Below are 18,654 nucleotides of genomic sequence, written 5' to 3'. Positions count from 1 at the left end.
TATATTTGGCAACGCACCCGAACGCTTGCTTTACAAAAAAAACGAATATCCATTCCTTAAGAATCACATAAATCAATTAGGCACGCTTGCTAGAAACGTAAATTCTTTGCCTTTTATTGCTTTAATCGAATACCGAATTCTGTAATCATGGCCCAAGTTATAAATTATAATTCATGGCGTTAAAATCGTCAACGCCGATACCGCTTTTTTTTGCGGCATCTGCTGTGTATCTTGCCAATATAGGGCAGTTAAGATTAGAATTTTGACAAAGCAAGCATTCATCAACACCAGATGAACTACTCGAAGAAGCCATGTTTTAAAATTGAACCGAACTGAGCCGTTTGTTCCCTAGCCAAAAGGACAATTTGTCGCACCGAGCTGCTTACGTAAAATTTGAACCTAAAATCGACGAGCTGCGCGGAGCAACTACGCGTTTCTTATGTGAGAATTGGTCATTACCAACTTTTTCGTGTAATGGCAACAGTAATGATCACCGAATAGGTAAACCTTTCAACATAGGTAACCAACGTTTCAATATCATATTGTGTCTTGGAAATGCGAACCAACACGCCACCCTCGTTCACCGTCACGTTCCCCACACGTTAAAAATCCTACAGATTTTCCTAGTCCTCTTAAGGAGCCATCCTTCTGTTTAACAATTACGATATTATTAACCCAACCAGAGGATTTATTTTTTTATTTTCTAAGGTTATCAAGGTTTCCCACAATTTGTCGCGACTAGCAAACGATACCTTTCTAGGTATGACTTCATTATTTATTTGGATTTCACAATATTATCCCTAAACTTACTCAAACCTTAAAATAATTCTAGATTATCTTTTACCCTTAGTCATAAGCTTACCCAAGGCATCTACTTTGGGGGCAATAAGGACTTAGTACAAAACTCAAGCCCTAATAACGGAGAAACAATTTTGTTTATAAGTATGAAGTTGTCAGTAAATTCAACGTTGTTACACTGACCTTTGAGCGGAACAATGCTTAGAGATTTTAAACACTACCACCAAATGCCTTTAAAATTATATTTGTATTCTGTAACTGAGACTCTGGAACACCTTTTTCACTTAACTTTTTAGGTGACAGCGCATCCACATCTTCATCAGTGTCTAGATTAAATTTCATAGGCACATGATGATCACCAACATTTCCATTTTGAAACCATGACTTAATTGACAAAACCTTTGTATTCTGATTTTTTACCCCAATGCTGTTGATAGCGAACTCCAACTCATCAGGTTGCTCATCCTGTTCTTGTAGCACCTTCACATTTTTACGTAGCACGAAATTGCAAAATGACTGGACTGTCCACATTTATTGCAGTTTTTCCCAAAAGCAGGACATTCACGAAATCCATGAACAGTCTGGCAACTTCTACATTGAAACTTTTCACCAGGTTGCCGCTCTTTTTTACACCACTTGTTTGTTGGTGACTCAACTTCGGCTGTAACCCCTTGCAAATTTCTAGCCTGATGAGATTTTAAAATTTCAACAGCTCGGCATAGATTCACGGCCTTCAACAAATCAAGATCCTCCACCCGTAACACTCTTTCCCGTATGATCGTGTCATAGACCCCTGTCCGGAATCATCTATCACTGAATAATCCAAATTCACAGGACTTCGATAACTTCTTGATATCAGTTAAGAACTAATCAAACCCTTCTCCTTCTTGCCGCACTCGACTATAAAACTCCCAAACACGATATTTTTCTTAGGACTAGAAAATGGTCATCGAATAGAAATCACACCCTGTCGGTTTCGGACAAAGTAAATGTGTTGTATATTTCCACAGCATCTTCACCGATTATATTTAATAGAATGACTACTTTTGTTTCATCGTCCTTTGCTGACTTATCGGAAGCTTTCAGGTAAATTTCAAAATTAAGTCTAAATTTAAAAAAAGATTTAAATTTACTGGATGTTTGAATTCCGTTTAGGCTTTTCTTCTTATAATTATATTAATCTCTTTAACAATACACTTATCTGCTGTGTCGGAATCTTGAAAACTTTGTTCTGCTTACTAAACTAACTGCCTTGACTGCGCCATGTTGTATCTTCTTGTGAATAATTGGAAGAAATATTTAGAACACTTAACACATAAACATTTTACGTCATGATTGACGATGCCAATTTCAAAATCTCAGCCGAATTTGAATTCTAAGCCTAGATGATATCAGCAAGAACAAAGAGAAGTGAAATATTACACTTTCAGCAATGGTGCAACTTACAAGAGACTATTTACCCCAGGCAAGATGGAAACCTCCCCAATAGTTCATTTGTGGTTACATTTCTATAGATAAAATTCTAAATAAAATGTATAGAACATTTATTTGAGAAACCTAGTGATCGCTGATGATGTTTCTGGTATCCCTGTTTTCTGTACTATTACAAATACACGTGTAAACAAATATAGCAAACGAGCTACAGCAATTTTGAACCTGGTGTTCGATTTGCTTTTTTATTCCAACTGCCTATGTATCAAATTTCATTTAAATACCTTCACAAATAAAAAAAGTTTTCAATTTGGTTCGTAAATGGTCGAGATGCGGAAAGGGCACTGTGAATGTTGAATCGATTAGACTCAACTTTTGGAATTGCGTATTATATGGCTCGAGCTATGCCCATATTGAATTTCATGCAATTCGGTTCATAGCTAACCCGCTAATAAAGCTGTCAAAAGAACCTTCCTTACTTTTTGACCTACATAGCAAACTTCGATTTACAAATTTGATAAAGACTCCATCTGAAAAATTTTATCGTAATCGAGATATCGTGCTAACGGACAGACACGGCACCGCTAGGAGCTCGTTAATAAAAGAACGTGGTTAGTGAAAATCTTTATAGATCTTAAAAACCTACACAACTAAGAACATAAGAACTCAAATGTAGCGATTGATTCATCTCTTATTTGGGAAAGACATCCACTCATTATTTATAAGAACTAGCGTTCTAAAAAATTAGTTACAGTATGAAAACTTCCAAATTAATTAATACATTAATAATGAAATCGAGGTTACAATTCGTTGCGAACCATTTCTTTTAACTTTAACCGACGGACTTTCCCAGATGGAGTCATTGGAAAATTATTAACAAATTTTACACCCGCTCTTAGATGAAAAGGGTCATCCAACCGGTCTTCGACATACTTTTGAATTTCCTCGCCAGTTACATTTGGAAGACCAGGTTTTAATACTACTAACGCCATAGCATGGTGATTGTCGATATAATGTGGTATTCCTATTACTACAGATTTTAACACTGCAGGATGGGTGTTTAACATTTTCTATCGAAGCTGGAGTAATGTGTTTGCCTCGATACGCGAACATTTCTTTCAGACGATCAATCACGTAAAAGCAATAATCTTCGTCATAGTAGCCATAATCGCCAGTTTTTAACCAACCGTCAGAATCCCAAATGCCACTTGAATCTAAATTATAATAGCCTCTAAGTTGCATTTGGGTTTTTACTCGAATTTCTCCTTTTTGCTTGGGTCCAAGTACTTTATCCTCGACTTTATCTGTATCTGGATCTACCACCTACAGTAAACATTAATATAAGAATATTTTAGAGCACGAACTCACCTTGTAATAAGTTCCTCGCGATGGTAATCTACACGATCCCCTTTTGGTGTGTAAAAAGTGCACGTGTTTTGGTTTGGCAAGGTCAAAATATGTAAGAGGGGAAAAAACCTCACTCTGCCCATACATTTGGGAAACAAGCACGTTCGGAAAGGTCTCCCTTATCTCCTGTAACTGTTCTTCGGATATTGTGGTACCGGTCACCAATATACTCTTCAAGCTTTTCAAATCTACATTCTTCGGCTTTGGTGTACGACATAATGTTAACGTACTAGTTATATCAAGTATAACTCGAGTTGCCTAAAGAAGGAAACTCTTAAAGTAATTAATTCGCAGGATCTAAATATCGCCGGATTACCATGTAACTGAACATATCCCAAGGATTGTTAGTACCGAATGGAGGGACCAGTAATCTTACACTCTTATTATAAATGGACTGGTGCAAGTAAATTGCCTCACGCGATCTAAGAACACACGCGATCTAAGACATGTTCAACGCTACAATATACCAGCTCATGTAAGCCAAAAATTTGAAAGTTCATTTGAATACATAGCATCAAAAATACTGAATACTAATATGATTGATTTTACAACGTCCAATAACATTAATTCATTTAGGAGAACTATGAAGAAGAAGCTGTTATGTTTGCAGTCACAACAAATGTCTGTATAAGAAATATTTATTTATTTTTAGGAACATTGTATAATTATAGCACTCTAATTAATTTACACTTTTTCGACCTCTTAGGGCGAGATTGCAAACCGGCTTGCCGATATCTTGTCCCTTTTAAATAGAATATTGTATTTTAGTGATTATTTTAGTTTGGAAGCTCTCTTTTTTGTTTTTTTGTTTTATATTCTATTTAATAAATCTCTATTATTATTATTATTATTAAAAATTCCAAACACATTCCAATAAGGGGGGAAGTTACTATATATTAGCTCATTTCGAAGGTCTTGGCCTCTAAAAAGATACGATATACTCACCAGCGGATATTAATACCTACCTTATAGGCTCGGCTGTTTTCAAAATGGAATAGTGAGTGTGACAAATTCCCTTTGGTAGCCCCGTCGTTCCGCTGCTGAACAAAATTAAGGCAATCTCTTTCAGGTCGTGCGCTTCCACAGGTTTGAACGATGATTCGTTGTGTTTGGGTTGAATTAGATCACTGAATGGTACGTGGGTATCAGTAGGCCCGAAAACTACCATTGTAGTACTGGCGCCGACTTCTTTTATAACATTCTCTATAAGAGTCACCGACTCATGTCCCACGAATATCACCTTTGGCATTACTTGGCGGAAGAGGTGAACTGATTCGGCAAGTGAAAAACTTGGATCTAAAGCCGCTACTTTTGCCCCAGTAAAATACGCTGATATGTGAGGGACGCAACTGTTTAAGTGACCTTTACTGCATAACGATACCACGTCGCCATATTGCAATCCAATTTCTGTCAACCACATGGACGTTCGTACGCATTTCTTCAGAAGCGAACCAAATGTATCTTTTTCTTTAGTCAGTCCATCAATTTGCGCTAAAAGATCTTTATTTTTCAGCATTTCATCAAAATATGCACACCCGAGCCCTCTAGAGTCGGGTTCGCCATCAAGATCTTCAGTATATATGATATTGTTCTCGTAAAGAATTTCTTCTGAAAATATTATGTTAATTACCAAGCAAATAATGAGGTTTATTACCTTGCAAGTTCTCCATTTCCACAACAGTTTGAGTCTAAGCGTAACGAATTTAGAGGAACCTATTTTATACTATACACACTTATCTTTAGTACTTTGAACTTACTACCGAATTACCTAATAGCATTCGAAGCTTCCTTCACTGTAAGCAAAGATCATACTACACTAGATAGCCAAGCCAGCGTATATGCAAGAGTTGTTTCGCGTTTAAGTAGTTCCATAAAAATATTTATAGGGGGCTTTCAAAGTTAAGAACGTAACTGATTCATCCGAAGCCGTCTTCGTACGAGTTCGAATCATATCATAAATACAAAGAGTGATTATTGTCTAAACACGAGACACATAAACATGACCTACTGAACACTCCTCACTATCATTGGGATAAAATTACATTTGTACGTGGGCGTCATTCAAGACAAGGTAGATTCTATTACAGACAGGACGTTACAATGAAAAAAATAATTTGAAAGGTTGTACACAATATTCCTTTTGCTTTTTTTTAACCAGCGCTAACCAATACATTTTCCAGATTTTCGGATTAAATTAATAATTGCAAAAGCGTCTTTTTTTAGCGCATTTTTGCAAAAAATTTTTTTTGTAAAAAGTAGCTTTTAATCTCACTTTGGCTGGCTGGCTGGCTGGCTGACAGCAAATGTGGGCACGTAGAAGAACTCTTGTAGAAAGGCAACGGATGTACCTACGTGTATCTACAAGGCCGTGTAATTTGTCAACCTTAGGGACAGGGCTACATGATGTGGGGTTGGCGACATCTGGGCGTCATCCTCGAGCGTAGTTTACTAACGTGAAGGTTTTTCAGTTTTTTCCTATCTTCTACTACAGTTTTGGTCCGATTCTTTTCAAATTGGTGTCGTCGGAAAGATGTAAACGCGCACAACTCCTGCGTGGCGGAATTTTGTTTTTTGTCCTAGGGGCGAAATTAACGACCTTTTGCAAGGCGCGCGCGCGTCTTCGAGAGGTAGTCTACTTCGGGCGCCTTTTACGTTCCGTTGCGAATTTTGTCACGCGGTTTAACGTTTCGTAAATCTCGAATCGCTGTCTCTCTTTCTCGTGTCGCCAATAGAAGCTCGAGTAATGAGAAGTGCCCCAAAAATTAAGTACTATCTTGTGGAAGGTTTTTAGCGAAATCCGCCAAAATGTAGGTGTAATATAAGTATACACAAAAAGGAAATGTGGTACCCTCCGACAAGATCTAACTGATGGTGGAGTGAAAACTTCAAACGCGAATTTGGGGTGAACGGGGCGTCGGAAGTGGTTACCGTCAAAAGGAATGTGGTAGCCCTCGACACGATCTTCCTGATGGTGGAGTCAAAACTTTAAACGCGAATTGCGGGTGCACGCGGAAAGTGGGAAGCGGGTACCGACAAAGTGAATGCAGTAGCCTTCGACAAGATCTTTTATTGATGGTTGAGTCAAAAGTGGCTAATAGAATACTGATCTGCCACACAAAAATGCGTCATAATTTAAAGTATGGTTAACATCATTAATTCGTTAAGATTCCGTATCTGGTAGCAAATTATAAGTGGTTAGTCTTTCGCAGTGACATTTCCAATTTATGTTTGTCATATATGTAAAGGACGGGAATTTATCTTTATATCAGCTAAACGACAATATCTACCTATATATGTATTACAAATGAGTGTTTATTTTTGATTTTCCTTAAACAATTTGCACTTTGATTTGATTACTACGTCGAACTTTAGATACTAGTCAATTGAAACTTTAACAAATAATTTAAGTAGTATGCATAAATGATTTGGATAAGTTTTGGTGATCATTACACTTAATTTAATATCGTAATTACTACTAAGTAGTAATAAAAGTAAAAAAGCGCCGTTGATGACGTACACTATTTTATCTATACATTATTTTATTTTAAATTATCACACCTCTACGGTATAGACTAAACGTTTATCTTTACCCTTATCTTTATCATTATGCCAAGTGTATGAGTTATAAGCAAAGATCCTGCACATGTCTTCAATTTGCGAGCCATTTTTACAAAAGTAAGTCCCCTAACCCTTATTTTACGATTAGGTTGGTTGAGCGATTGGAATGAATAACAGAAAATGCACAACCACGTATTTAACCTATTTAATTTTTAGCAGGACGTAGTAGTAATCACCCAAGTATTATTAGATGAAGAAACTACCATTTCCTTTTTTGACGATTATCATAGTGGTGGGAATAGTATATTACGTCGGCCTTTCGCAATCCTCTAAGGAGTCTAAGGCCTCCAAGATTTCACATCTTGCATGTTACGTCGCAGGCGGAAACAGATTGCTCGACCTATTCGAAATCCAAACGCCACCAGATGATTCGATATATTTCATCGACACGTCGTGGAAATGGATTACGGAAAACGCAGTTACGATCAATCCAAGACAGGCATGCGCCGTGGAATCCGCTGCCCGGAGCAACCCCAGCCATCAAACCTACCTAATGTACATGTCACTTGGATTAATTGAAAACGAAACCACACTATCTGGGAAGCTTTTACATACACTAATCAAAATAAAAAATGTCAACCTGTTGTGGTTAAATTTTCCACGTCTGCTCAAGGGCACAATTGTTGAAGAATTGTACACGAGTGGCAAGATCCAGTCTTCAAAGTTTCCCGTTAACACCGCTAGCAACATCGCTAGACTTTTGCTTCTGTTGAAGTTTGGCGGAATCTACCTTGATCTAGATTTTGTGATAATAAAGTCATTTGGTGACTTGGCTTCCAATTTTGCGGTTGCAGAATCCGGGAGCGCCGTTAACAATGCAGTCTTAAGAAGCACCCTTAACGGCAGTGGGAAAGAGTTTATTAGGGGATGCTTGGAAGAATTGCAAAATCATTTTGTTGGTAACGCGTGGGGGAAGAATGGACCCGTCATAGTTACCAAGTGAGTTTGTCTTTGCTATTTTCAAAATACTATAAACAATTTTAGGGTTTTGAAGGAAATGTGCAACGTGAAAAAGATTAAAGAAATGTACCACAAGAATTGCTCCGGAATCACCGTTTACCCACCTGACTACTTTTACCCAATTTCTTATAAAAATTGGAAGTTTTATTTTGATAACGGTCACGAAAAGGATTTACACTACGTGTTAGAAAAAAGTCATGGAATACATCTGTGGAATAAGTTCAGTAAAGACGCACGTTCTCATTCTGATGAATCGATTTACAGAGTTATTGCTAAAAAGTATTGTCCACAAGTGTATTCCATAGCGAGCGAATACTTTTGAAGCATTGCAAATTGTATTTTTCTCATAATGTCTAAAGCTACAGTCAATGATCACGCAATAATAAATGGAATAAATTATTATTATTATTATGGTCAGTGTTTCTTGTCAGAACTCAGGTCTAGCCTGGTTAATTAATCGCACGGATTAAAATCAAGCACCTAACGATTAGTGTTTGTCTGTACTTCATTCGTCTAGTCAAGTCTTGTCGAATCCTAAATTCTATAATTAAAAAATAATAATAAACTTAAATAAAATAGTAGTAATAATTAACAAAAATATTGAAAAAAAAAATAAAATAAAAACACACCTTTCCTACAAGTTTAGCAATTTAAATTAAGTGGCGTTGTTTATTGTGTAAGTGTTTGGCTTTGCGTTTGGGTTGAATACGAGTGAGTTGTGATAACGTGGTGTGTTTCTGAAAAGAAAGAGTATTATTATTATTATTATTATTATTATAATGACACTTCACTTTCAAACTTTACACTATTTTCTACCGCTTCGACGGCCGCACTTTTCTCGCCGATTTTCTGACTTCACCTAACAGTCACTAAAAGACGGCACCGTTTTCGAGGAAACTATGTGACCATTAACCAGTAATAATACACAGGGTGTACAGTATGTAAAAGATTCACTAACAATATAAAGAATGACCGACCATAAGAGTTAGAAGGACTAGTGGCACATCTTTGAATAGGTTTTCGAGTATGCTCTTTCCGATTTGGGAAAATTTTTTCAAAATTTCTCCCACAAAAGGGCGCACCCTTAAATGGGGAGTGCGAAACAAATTTAGATTTCAACGAAATGTGGTACTTGGGGGTTTTTGAACATGAAATTAGTTTTTGGAAATTCGAAAAAGCCAGCTTGTTCAAATGTAATTCTGATATTCGTACTCAACACCAGACGTGGTAGGCTTGTAAGATTACCAATTTCTAAAGCTTGTATTCCGATCTTAGTGTCTGTAACTATCTCTCAGTAGTCAGCACTTCCACTTCCTCTTTTTTAAAAATAAAGTTGAAGAATTTGCATCTTTTTTATTTCATAAATCCATTGATGTTTTTAAAAACTGATCGATTAGTGTACAGAATATTTTTACATTTTAGTTTTAAAAGTTTATGGCGTAGGTACACTACTTTATTTTAAACTGTAAACACCTCTACGATATAGAATAAACGTTTATTTTTATTCTTATCTTTATCATAAAGTAAAGAGTAACCCATATTACATACCTATTATTATATTATAAGAAAAGATCCTGCGCATGTGTTACCTTCAGTTCGCGAGCCATTTTTCCTAAAGTAAACCCTGTAAACCTTATTTTACGATTGAGTTAGTTGATCGATTGGAAAAAGTAACAGAAAATGTACGACCCGTAGCTACACGTTAAATTATACAGGTGAAACACGTACACATGATTATAACGGGTGATCAAAAATGAGTTGCTGTCGAGTCGCCTTTGGAAGTTCAAATTAAATAGGATTTTCCATGTAAACAAAAATTCCAGAGGTGATTCGACAGCAACTCATTTTTGATCGCCCGTTAGTTTGTTAAAGTAATTTACAATAACTTTTTTCGATAGCTCAATCGCAACACATCTCGGTTTAGAAGAAAGGAGTAGAGCTCAAACATTATTAGATGGAGAAACTACTACTCCTTTTTTTTACGATTACAGTAATCGGAATGGTTTATTACGTCCACCTTCATCCATCCTCTAAGGAGTCTAAGATTGCATCTCTTGCATGTTACGTCGCAGGCGGCATCAGATTGCCGGATCTATTCGAAATGAAAACGCCACCAGATAATTCGATATACTTCATCGACACGTCGTGCAAATCGTTTACAGAGGGTGCGGTTTCGATCGACCCAAGACAGGCATGCGCCGTCGAATCCGCTGCCCTGAGCAATCCCGACTATCAAACCTACCTATTGTACACTTCGTCTGGGTTCATTGGAGACGAATCCACACTATCCGGGAAACTTTTACATACACTAACCGAAATAAAAAACGTCAAGCTGTTGTGGCTGAATTTTACACGCCTTTTGGAGGGTACAATTGTTGAAGATTTGTACACGAGTGGTAAGATTCAGTCTTCAAAGTTTCCCGTTAACACTGCAAGCAACATCGCTAGCCTTTTGCTTCTGTTGAAATTTGGCGGAATCTACTTAGACCTGGATTTTGTGATAATTAGGCCATTTGATGACTTGGCGTCCAATTTTGCTGTTGCAGAATCTGAGAGCGTTGTTAACAATGCAGTCTTAAGAAGCAACCTTAACGACAGTGGCCAAGAGTTTATTAGGAGCTGCTTGAAAGAATTGCGAGGCAACGCGTGGGGGCAGAATGGACCCGAAATAGTTACCAAGTGAGTTTGTGTCTGCTATTTTCAAAATCTTATAAACGATTTCAGGGTTTTGGAGAAAATGTGCAACGTGACCGAGATTAACGAAATGTACCAGAAGAATTGCTCCGGAGTCACCGTTTACCCACCCGATTACTTCTACCCAATTGATTATAAAAGGTGGAAGTTGTATTTTGATAGCGGCCACAAAAATGATTTATATCACATTTTAGCGAGTCATGGAATACGCGTGTGGAACATGCTCAGTAAAGACGCACGTTCTGATTCTGAGGAATCCATTTACAGAGCTATTGCTAAAGCTTATTGTCCACAAGTGTATTCCATAGCGAGCGAATACTTTTAAACCATTGCAAATCAATATTATGCCTTTTTTTCCCATACCTGTTCTATTTTCTATGAAGGACTGTGCAGTAGTACTCTGTATATCTAGGGACTTTTAGTTGTTCTAATATCTCTACAGTTTCTGCTGCAGCTCCTTCTGATTCTTTAGGAAAGCAAATTTCCTTCCTGTTCCTACTAGCTTATTCAATCACTGAACAATGTTTTATAAACTCAGTTTAAGTTTCGTCTTTAGATGGCATAAGAGTCATCATAAACTAGTACAATTGTATATATATACTTAATATATACAATGCAAGTTAATATAATATTAAATTTTTTTTGAAAACTTGAGACCTTAAATCGAGCGTGTGATTCTTCAATTTATTTGTGGAATGTCACGCTATATTGTCACATTCTACTCTCATTTTATATTCGTACACATGATATTTTCATTCTTGGTCGAAAAAATTGGCATATGAACACTGAAAGGCGTTTATTATTTCCTCACATTAGGTGTTCATCGCTATTTAATAAAAATTGAATATAAACTTAAGTCGGAATCCCTTTCAAAATTTAATGGAAGAAGTTGAATACACGATATACTTTTATAGCGATGGCAGGTTTACATTGAGTGATTACATTTTTCTCCTTTATAAATCTCCTACAAATATTTCCCTTTGGAATAGATTGATTAATCAAAAAAAAAAATTTGTATAAATACTTCCTCCCTTCACATTTCTTTGATGTCGAGATTACAAATCTAAACATTTAAAAATTATTTTAATAATCTCTTCACGCTTAAGAGATCAAAGTATGATGTAATTACGTAATGTGTACGGTATACATTTTCTAATATTAATCAGGTTCATCTTGCCGGTACCTTTAACTTAAGACGGGTCATAAATTGAATTTGCCGTCGAAAGTTTTCGTTGCGTTTCATCTTCGTGAAATATGAGCCATCTCGTTTCCTTAGTCCCTTTCATCCAGAACTCTGAATCACTTTCGGACTAAAGTCAGAAAGCGCACCATAATTCCAAAGGTCACTTGAGGAACGGAAGAACTACATCAGAAACATTTAATGGACACTAATCTAAGTAATAACATACATTTATATTTTATTTCTGATTTATTTGCGGATCGGACCAACTGCCGTGGTTACTAGACTCACTTAAAATTGAACATACACTGTCGATTCTTCCACCCACGCGGGTTTTTATGTTTCCCTCTTTCATAAAACTTTTAAATTACCCCTAAAGAAACATATATATGCCTAAACGAGGCGCGTTTATTATTGGGGTTGTGAATAGGTCCATTGTTAACTATGTACGTACTTCATTTCTGCTACTAACGATGCTTATTTGTACTAGGAGGGCCCAGGTTAGTAATAATTTAAAATCTTTTAACTTCTTACCCTTATTCCCGACGCCTACAAATGATTGGTTAATCAATGATGCCCCAAAAAGTCATCAAAAATCGATCCAACGGAAAACAGAAAGTTTTTCTTGTGATATAATCTCGTTTGAATGGCATCTGTCTGCCAACAAACCACTTAAACTCTTACTTCTATCAAGAAGGATTGGGGAGCCCCTTAGTGACGGGTTCCATTCACCTAAGCGTCCTAAGCTACCGACTTTGTGGTTCAATAGTAGAGCGTTGGGCTATAAAACCGGAGGTCGGGTGTTCGAACCTGGGTTGGGGTAAGAATTTTTCATCTTTGAAAGAGATGGGAATTTCCTTAAACCAGTTTCGGGCATTCTACCGGTTACTTCGAATTAGGTTTTCCTGTAGTTTTCCTAGTTCGTAAGGCAAATACCGGAGTAGCATAGAACGCGCTGTGTGCGGAATATTGTAAATGCTGGCTACAGGGAGGACTGTCACAATATCTTTAAATCGTTGCAAATTCTAACAGCTCCATCACAATACATTTTTGACTCAGTTTTGTTCGTTCATAGAAATAAATCAAATTATATAACGCATAAAAATGTTCATTCTTACAATACTCGGAACAAAAATCAAATATATAATGATAGATTACGATTAAAAACGTCGCAAGCGGCACATAATTATTGGGGCCCTGTGTTGTATAACCGTTTACCTTCTTGTTTCCAATCTCTAAATGAACAACTCTTTTCCAAGAAACTTAAAACTTTTTTACGCGAAAATCCAATATATAACATCCAAGAGTTTTTAGATAACGACCTCAAGACTTTAACGCCTTAAGTTTTTTTTTTGTTGTTCATATTTTTTTTTGTATTTTTTTTTGTTTGTTTGTTTGGTTTAATTGTTTTATTTCTAAATGATTTTTCATGTTATTTAATATTGTTCTATATGTCTCATGTATTTTATGTTTATGTGTTATAAGATTTCGACGGACGAGTGTAAGCATTTTTTTAAATGTATTAACACAATAAATTACTTACTTACTTACATATTAAGACCTGTTGCAGGGGCACCTCTAAAAAGCATTATGTGGTTCACTCTGTAATTGAGTGGACGTTATGGTCACATTCGGCTTAGTGTCCCTTGTACACTTGTCGGCGATGTGGGCACGGTCGGTGTAGTGTCCCTAGTCGGCGATATGGGCCATAAATGGGCATTCGGCGAAGTGTCCCGGTCCCGGCTGAAATGGTACTCTGTCAAAATGTACGTCTGCCCGGAGAATTTTTATCGGTCGGAACTCAACCGCAACGTTACAAATCCGAAATTCTCTAGGAACTACGGCAGCATTTCCAACAAGTACACCCCACACCAGGACGTCATCATGGTGATTGGTGAGAAATGGACATTCATGTTCAAAGACCCGTGTCAGTTTCCAGACCACATGGAAACACACCTGAAGATACGAACGTTTTCAAGCAGGGTTGATAGAAGTTTGACCGCCAATTTGGAAGAGACTCAATGTACTCAAATAAGGCCTTTGACACGGTCGCCCATGGCATACTGTTAAGTAAACTGTATAAATGTGGAGTAAGGGGAGTTGTTTTGAAGTGGTTTTGTGATTATCTCACTCAGAGAACACAGCGTGTTAAAATAAATGGAGTTCTTAGTGATATCGGTATAATCAAATGTGGGGTACCGCAAGGGTCAGTTCTGGGCCCCGTATACATAAACGATCTTTGTAATGCCCGCCTGCAAGGCACAGTTACGTCATTTGCGGATGATACGGCTTTATGTTACACTGCTAATAACTTCCTAGATATAGAGAGGGCCATCAATAGTGATCTCATGGCACTGCAGTGGTGGTTTACGCAGAATAAAATGGTCCAGATGGACTCGTCAATTACAATGTGTGGTAACAATAATAACAAGATAAAATGTACCTATATCGTAAACTATTAAAATCTAACATCACATAAATACAAAGATCAAAGTTATAAGTAGAATACAATACTAGTGACTAGAGCTAAGGAGAAAATGGAGTATTTAAATATTCATCTACAGAATAAAAACAATGACTTAGTATTTACCAATATTGTATTTTGATTTATGACTTTGTTTATTCTATAACTCTGTTAATAATTTTCTTTCGCTTTAGTTATAAATCTATCATTATTATTTTTGTTACATTTTTGTTAATTTTTCTATATTTCTGTGCGGCTTTTATGGAACAATATTTAAGTTTGTCCTGTATTTAGACTAGATAGTCTGTTTGGACAATAAATTATTATTATTTATATGTTTCTTTACACGATTTTTAAAACAATAAAATGTCGAGTCCCTGACATTACTAGGGAGAATATTATAAAGTTTCACTTGATAGTAATGCTTTTTAGACTTGGAAAGTCTGAAGTAAGGGGTTCGCATATCGTTAGCCTTTCTAGTGTTGTATTTATGAGTGCTGCCATTTGTCAGTACCGAGGATTGCTTTTTGTGAATTCTAGAAGTGCACAATAAATGAATATAGATGGAAGAGGCATGATTTGAAATTTACAAAAATACTTTGACCGTGTTCTCTATAATGTTCATTGGCTAACATCTTGACGACTTTCTTTTGCATTGAAAACACTTTTTTTGCTTTAGAGGAATTACCCCATAGGTTAACACCATATATTAAATGAGAGTGAAATAGTGCAAAATAACATGCCTGAAGGGTGGTGGTGTTAATACATTTTTTTAAGTTCCTTAGAACAAACGTGGCCTTTGCTAATTTACTAACTAGGTAGTCAATGTGATTGATCCAATTTAAACGGTCGTCTACACAAATTCCTAGAACTGTAGCGCATTTTCCTGATGTAAACTTAGGGTTAGAAGAAAACGTAATTCCTTGTGTTTTTTCTTTATTTAGTTTTAAATTATGGTGCGCAAACCAATCATGAGCAAGTTGCAACGAGTTATGGCTATTGGTGGTTAGTATCTTGTGGTCTTTATCGGTGACTATTAAAGATGTGTCGTCAGCATAAGCAATGCATTCGTTGGCATGAATAGCATTATGCGGGTCACTCTGTAATTGGGCGCATGCCTGTTGAGGGCCCAAAAACTAAGAGAGGGATAATAAATAAATAAATAAATAAATAAATATAGAAAAATTCCCTGTCTAACAATCTCCTGTCACGGTGTTTGTAGTCGCACTTCTCCGATTGTTATCAAACTGTTGTGTATATTTGGTAGGTATGAGAGTAAGTAGTCATTTTATACCGCTAATAACAATATTTGGCGAGGTGACGCGGCTGCCGTAACCCACTTTCTGTCCAATTCAGGAAGGATTATGTTATAATGTGAGGCGGCGCAGCCTCCGAAACCGTATCAGATCCCATCCCCGAAAAGAAGATTTCGTAAAGGCGGTACAAAACAAAGTTCCCGGGGTGTAGTAGTAATTAAATAACATTCAGATTATAAAACAAAGAACGAAAAATATCTGATGACAAAAAAGCCTCATGGGACGTCAGAGAAACCATGCTGGTACAAGATGGGCAAGTATTAAAATTATTAAATATTGTCATCCCTCTCTCGTGAGCTCTGGTAAAGAGTAAACTTCAGTCAATTTCTGGTAAACATAGTAGTTTTCGCAATATTTCGTCCATGACTATTATTTATAGTCGGTTCGCCAGCCAAATCCATATAAATATGTGAAAATATCATTATAATGGATAGCGAAAATGGTGGAATAGGGTCACGTCGTGCATGCAAATTTCTCATTTTCATTCAAATATAAATGTAACTAATAACTATGGTCTAAAGTAATAAAAGATTATTTAAATTGAGCGACTGCAGACGTTTCATCCATATTTATTAGCCTTTATGTCGTTCAAGTGAACAGGATGGAAGGAAATGGGAAAATGTAGAAAAAGGATTATTTTAGCTGATTGTTATAAAGGAATACACGATTCTACCTCTGCAGGCTCTATTTTAAAAGAAAGGAAATCTCATTCAATACGGGTAGCGGAGACAATCTATTTTGAAAAGGAGTGTGTGCATGTGTGGTTGTTGGTTAAAGTAGAATCAGGTTTGATGATATCGATATAGCAAGTTGACATTTTCTGTTTAATAGAAAGTGTTTGTGCCATAAGTAATTACGTAATTTTATTGTGCTCAGACCCGAAACATAACAGGCATATAACCTTCTTCTGCAAGGTTTAAAACACAAAATCGCTTTCCAGAACTAAACCAAGGCGGTCGCAAAAAAGAGGACACGAATGGTAAACCACTCTTTCATTAAAGTTGGGTTTTGAAACCAATCTAATCTTTGTGTTGATTTCAGTAATAGCATTTCGAATACAGGGTGAAAATTTTGTCTGGAACACTATCTGCTTCTTTTCTTTCACTTCTTCAATTACGTTTCAGTCAAATTATTTAAATTTTCTTGTTTTTCTCTTTTTGCTCTCATTTTCTAGAAACATATTTTTTTGTAAAATTAACTAAATTTCATTCCCGAAGCATATGGAACCTCCACAGTATTTGTTTCATCCGGCCAAAAAAAAAATAAAATAAACTAAATAAATAGTAAATAAATAAAAAGCATTAAAACACGATTTAAAAATTTAACAACGCTGGGTAAGTGAAGTGTGTCTCGTCCTATAACGTGGAATAACTCGATCATAGGAACAAAAACATTGTATAATACGGTACAAATACAACAAAGTTATATTGTATCAAAAGCATATTTAGATACTAGTAGGTGTTATAAATATCATGTAGGTCATCGTATGCATCATATAATATTGGATATAAGCTCCTTTTACCTTTTATAATCTTGAAAACTCACGTCTCTTGCCTTTAGCGTTTTTACTCCCTCGGGCATCGCAGACATAGATATCGTCGATTTGCTCTGAGATTTAATACACCAACTGGATATCATGAAATACATATCCCGTGTTCATCTTGTACTTCTTATTACTTTCAACCAGCTTGTACGTATGTCGATATTCAACACGCCATTTGAAAAATAAGCAAAAGATGCACTCGATGTGGTTTGTCGGCGTTAAATGGAATACAACCTTAAAATTCGAAAGGATGTCGGGAAAACACGAAATCCATTTAACTTCGTTAGAATCATCAATCTCTCAGTAGAACCATTTATTAGCAATGAATAAATGCATGTTTCTCGTGCAACTCGAAGTTGAGAAACCACGCATTTCCTCGGAGATTTAAAAACTACAGCACAATTTTCCTTTTGGGGATTTTCTTCCACCTACTACTCAGCACTACAAGTCTACGGTTGCCTTTATAGTTAGAAATTCAATGCAATTCCCTGAACGCCCGTATATCACTTCCCTTGTTAATATGTTACCTACTTCCAAATCCCTTTTAATCGTCAATCTTTCCAAAATATTGTTCCACTCCACAATCTCCTTAGAAAACAACTGGCAGTAATAATGGAAGGAGTGATATTTCTAGCGTGGAAAATGGAAAAAGTTTCAGCAAACGTAAGTAGTCAAAAAACGAGAAGTAATAAATTAAAAGTTAATATACTCTCCTCATAAAAAACCCTTTGAAGTTACATACTTTATTATCTAAAAGTCATTCTTCCGTCTAATATTTTAATAATGTCCCAATTAAAATTTAATTTGGTAACTTGCTTCATAGAACATGTAATTACTGACAAAGAAAAATGTAAAAATGTTATATCATTATGCAAACTTCCGCGTCCTTCCTCTAGAATACATAATTCTGTAAAAGGGTCTCTATTTTACTTTTTCCTTTCGGAGACCGTCGTCGTATAATGCAAAAACAAATTAGTTTGCGTCTAATTTCCAAAATGGCAAATTTGATTTTAATTAACTCACAGACAGAAAGGCACATTCACATACTGGAAATTTACACTTCGGTCTCACATTTAACTTACAAACAAAAGTGGAAAATATGTAAATATACAGTAAGAATTTATATGTTAGCCTTTTTTTGAGAATTGCGACCTATATGATGTAATTTTGTTTATGGGACTTGAGATTCAAGCTTCATTTGCATTGTATCAGCGCTAAATGGATTACTAAAGATCGAAATCTT

The 18,654-nt window shown here is 36.2% G+C and overlaps 2 protein-coding genes and 1 pseudogene across 2 annotated transcripts; 2 read left to right on the top strand and 1 right to left on the bottom strand.

Annotated features, from left to right (window-relative positions):
- Window positions 1-2,860: 2,860 nt before the first annotated feature.
- LOC116160205 lies at window positions 2,861-5,449 on the bottom strand (annotated as a pseudogene).
- A 1,785-nt stretch (window positions 5,450-7,234) lies between these two features.
- LOC116158877 (lactosylceramide 4-alpha-galactosyltransferase-like) lies at window positions 7,235-8,625 on the top strand. The gene is made up of 3 exons (XM_031471731.1): window positions 7,235-7,311; window positions 7,411-8,193; window positions 8,239-8,625. The coding sequence occupies exons 2-3, from the start codon at window positions 7,445-7,447 to the stop codon at window positions 8,534-8,536; spliced, it is 1,047 nt and encodes a 348-aa protein (XP_031327591.1). The 5' UTR covers window positions 7,235-7,311; window positions 7,411-7,444; the 3' UTR covers window positions 8,537-8,625.
- Window positions 8,626-9,779: 1,154 nt separating this feature from the next.
- LOC116158876 (lactosylceramide 4-alpha-galactosyltransferase-like) lies at window positions 9,780-13,691 on the top strand. The gene is made up of 3 exons (XM_031471730.1): window positions 9,780-9,929; window positions 10,113-10,893; window positions 10,939-13,691. The coding sequence occupies exons 2-3, from the start codon at window positions 10,169-10,171 to the stop codon at window positions 11,231-11,233; spliced, it is 1,020 nt and encodes a 339-aa protein (XP_031327590.1). The 5' UTR covers window positions 9,780-9,929; window positions 10,113-10,168; the 3' UTR covers window positions 11,234-13,691.
- The last annotated feature ends 4,963 nt before the right edge of the window (window positions 13,692-18,654 follow it).

The sequence above is a fragment of the Photinus pyralis genome, unplaced genomic scaffold (genome assembly GCF_008802855.1).
Source record: "Photinus pyralis isolate 1611_PpyrPB1 unplaced genomic scaffold, Ppyr1.3 Ppyr1.4_LG1, whole genome shotgun sequence".
Lineage (NCBI taxonomy): Eukaryota > Metazoa > Arthropoda > Insecta > Coleoptera > Lampyridae > Photinus > Photinus pyralis.
The sequence above is the reverse complement of the archived record's forward strand: the minus strand, read 5'-3'. Positions and strand labels throughout refer to the sequence as shown.

Excerpts from the sequence above, each read along its gene's own strand:
- LOC116158877 (XM_031471731.1), top strand. The coding sequence starts at position 7,445 with ATGAAGAAACTACCATTTCCTTTTTTGACGATTATCATAGTGGTGGGA. Across the intron at positions 8,194-8,238 it reads GGACCCGTCATAGTTACCAA|GGTTTTGAAGGAAATGTGCA; the intron begins GTGAGTTTGTCT and ends AAACAATTTTAG.
- LOC116158876 (XM_031471730.1), top strand. The coding sequence starts at position 10,169 with ATGGAGAAACTACTACTCCTTTTTTTTACGATTACAGTAATCGGAATG. Across the intron at positions 10,894-10,938 it reads GGACCCGAAATAGTTACCAA|GGTTTTGGAGAAAATGTGCA; the intron begins GTGAGTTTGTGT and ends AAACGATTTCAG.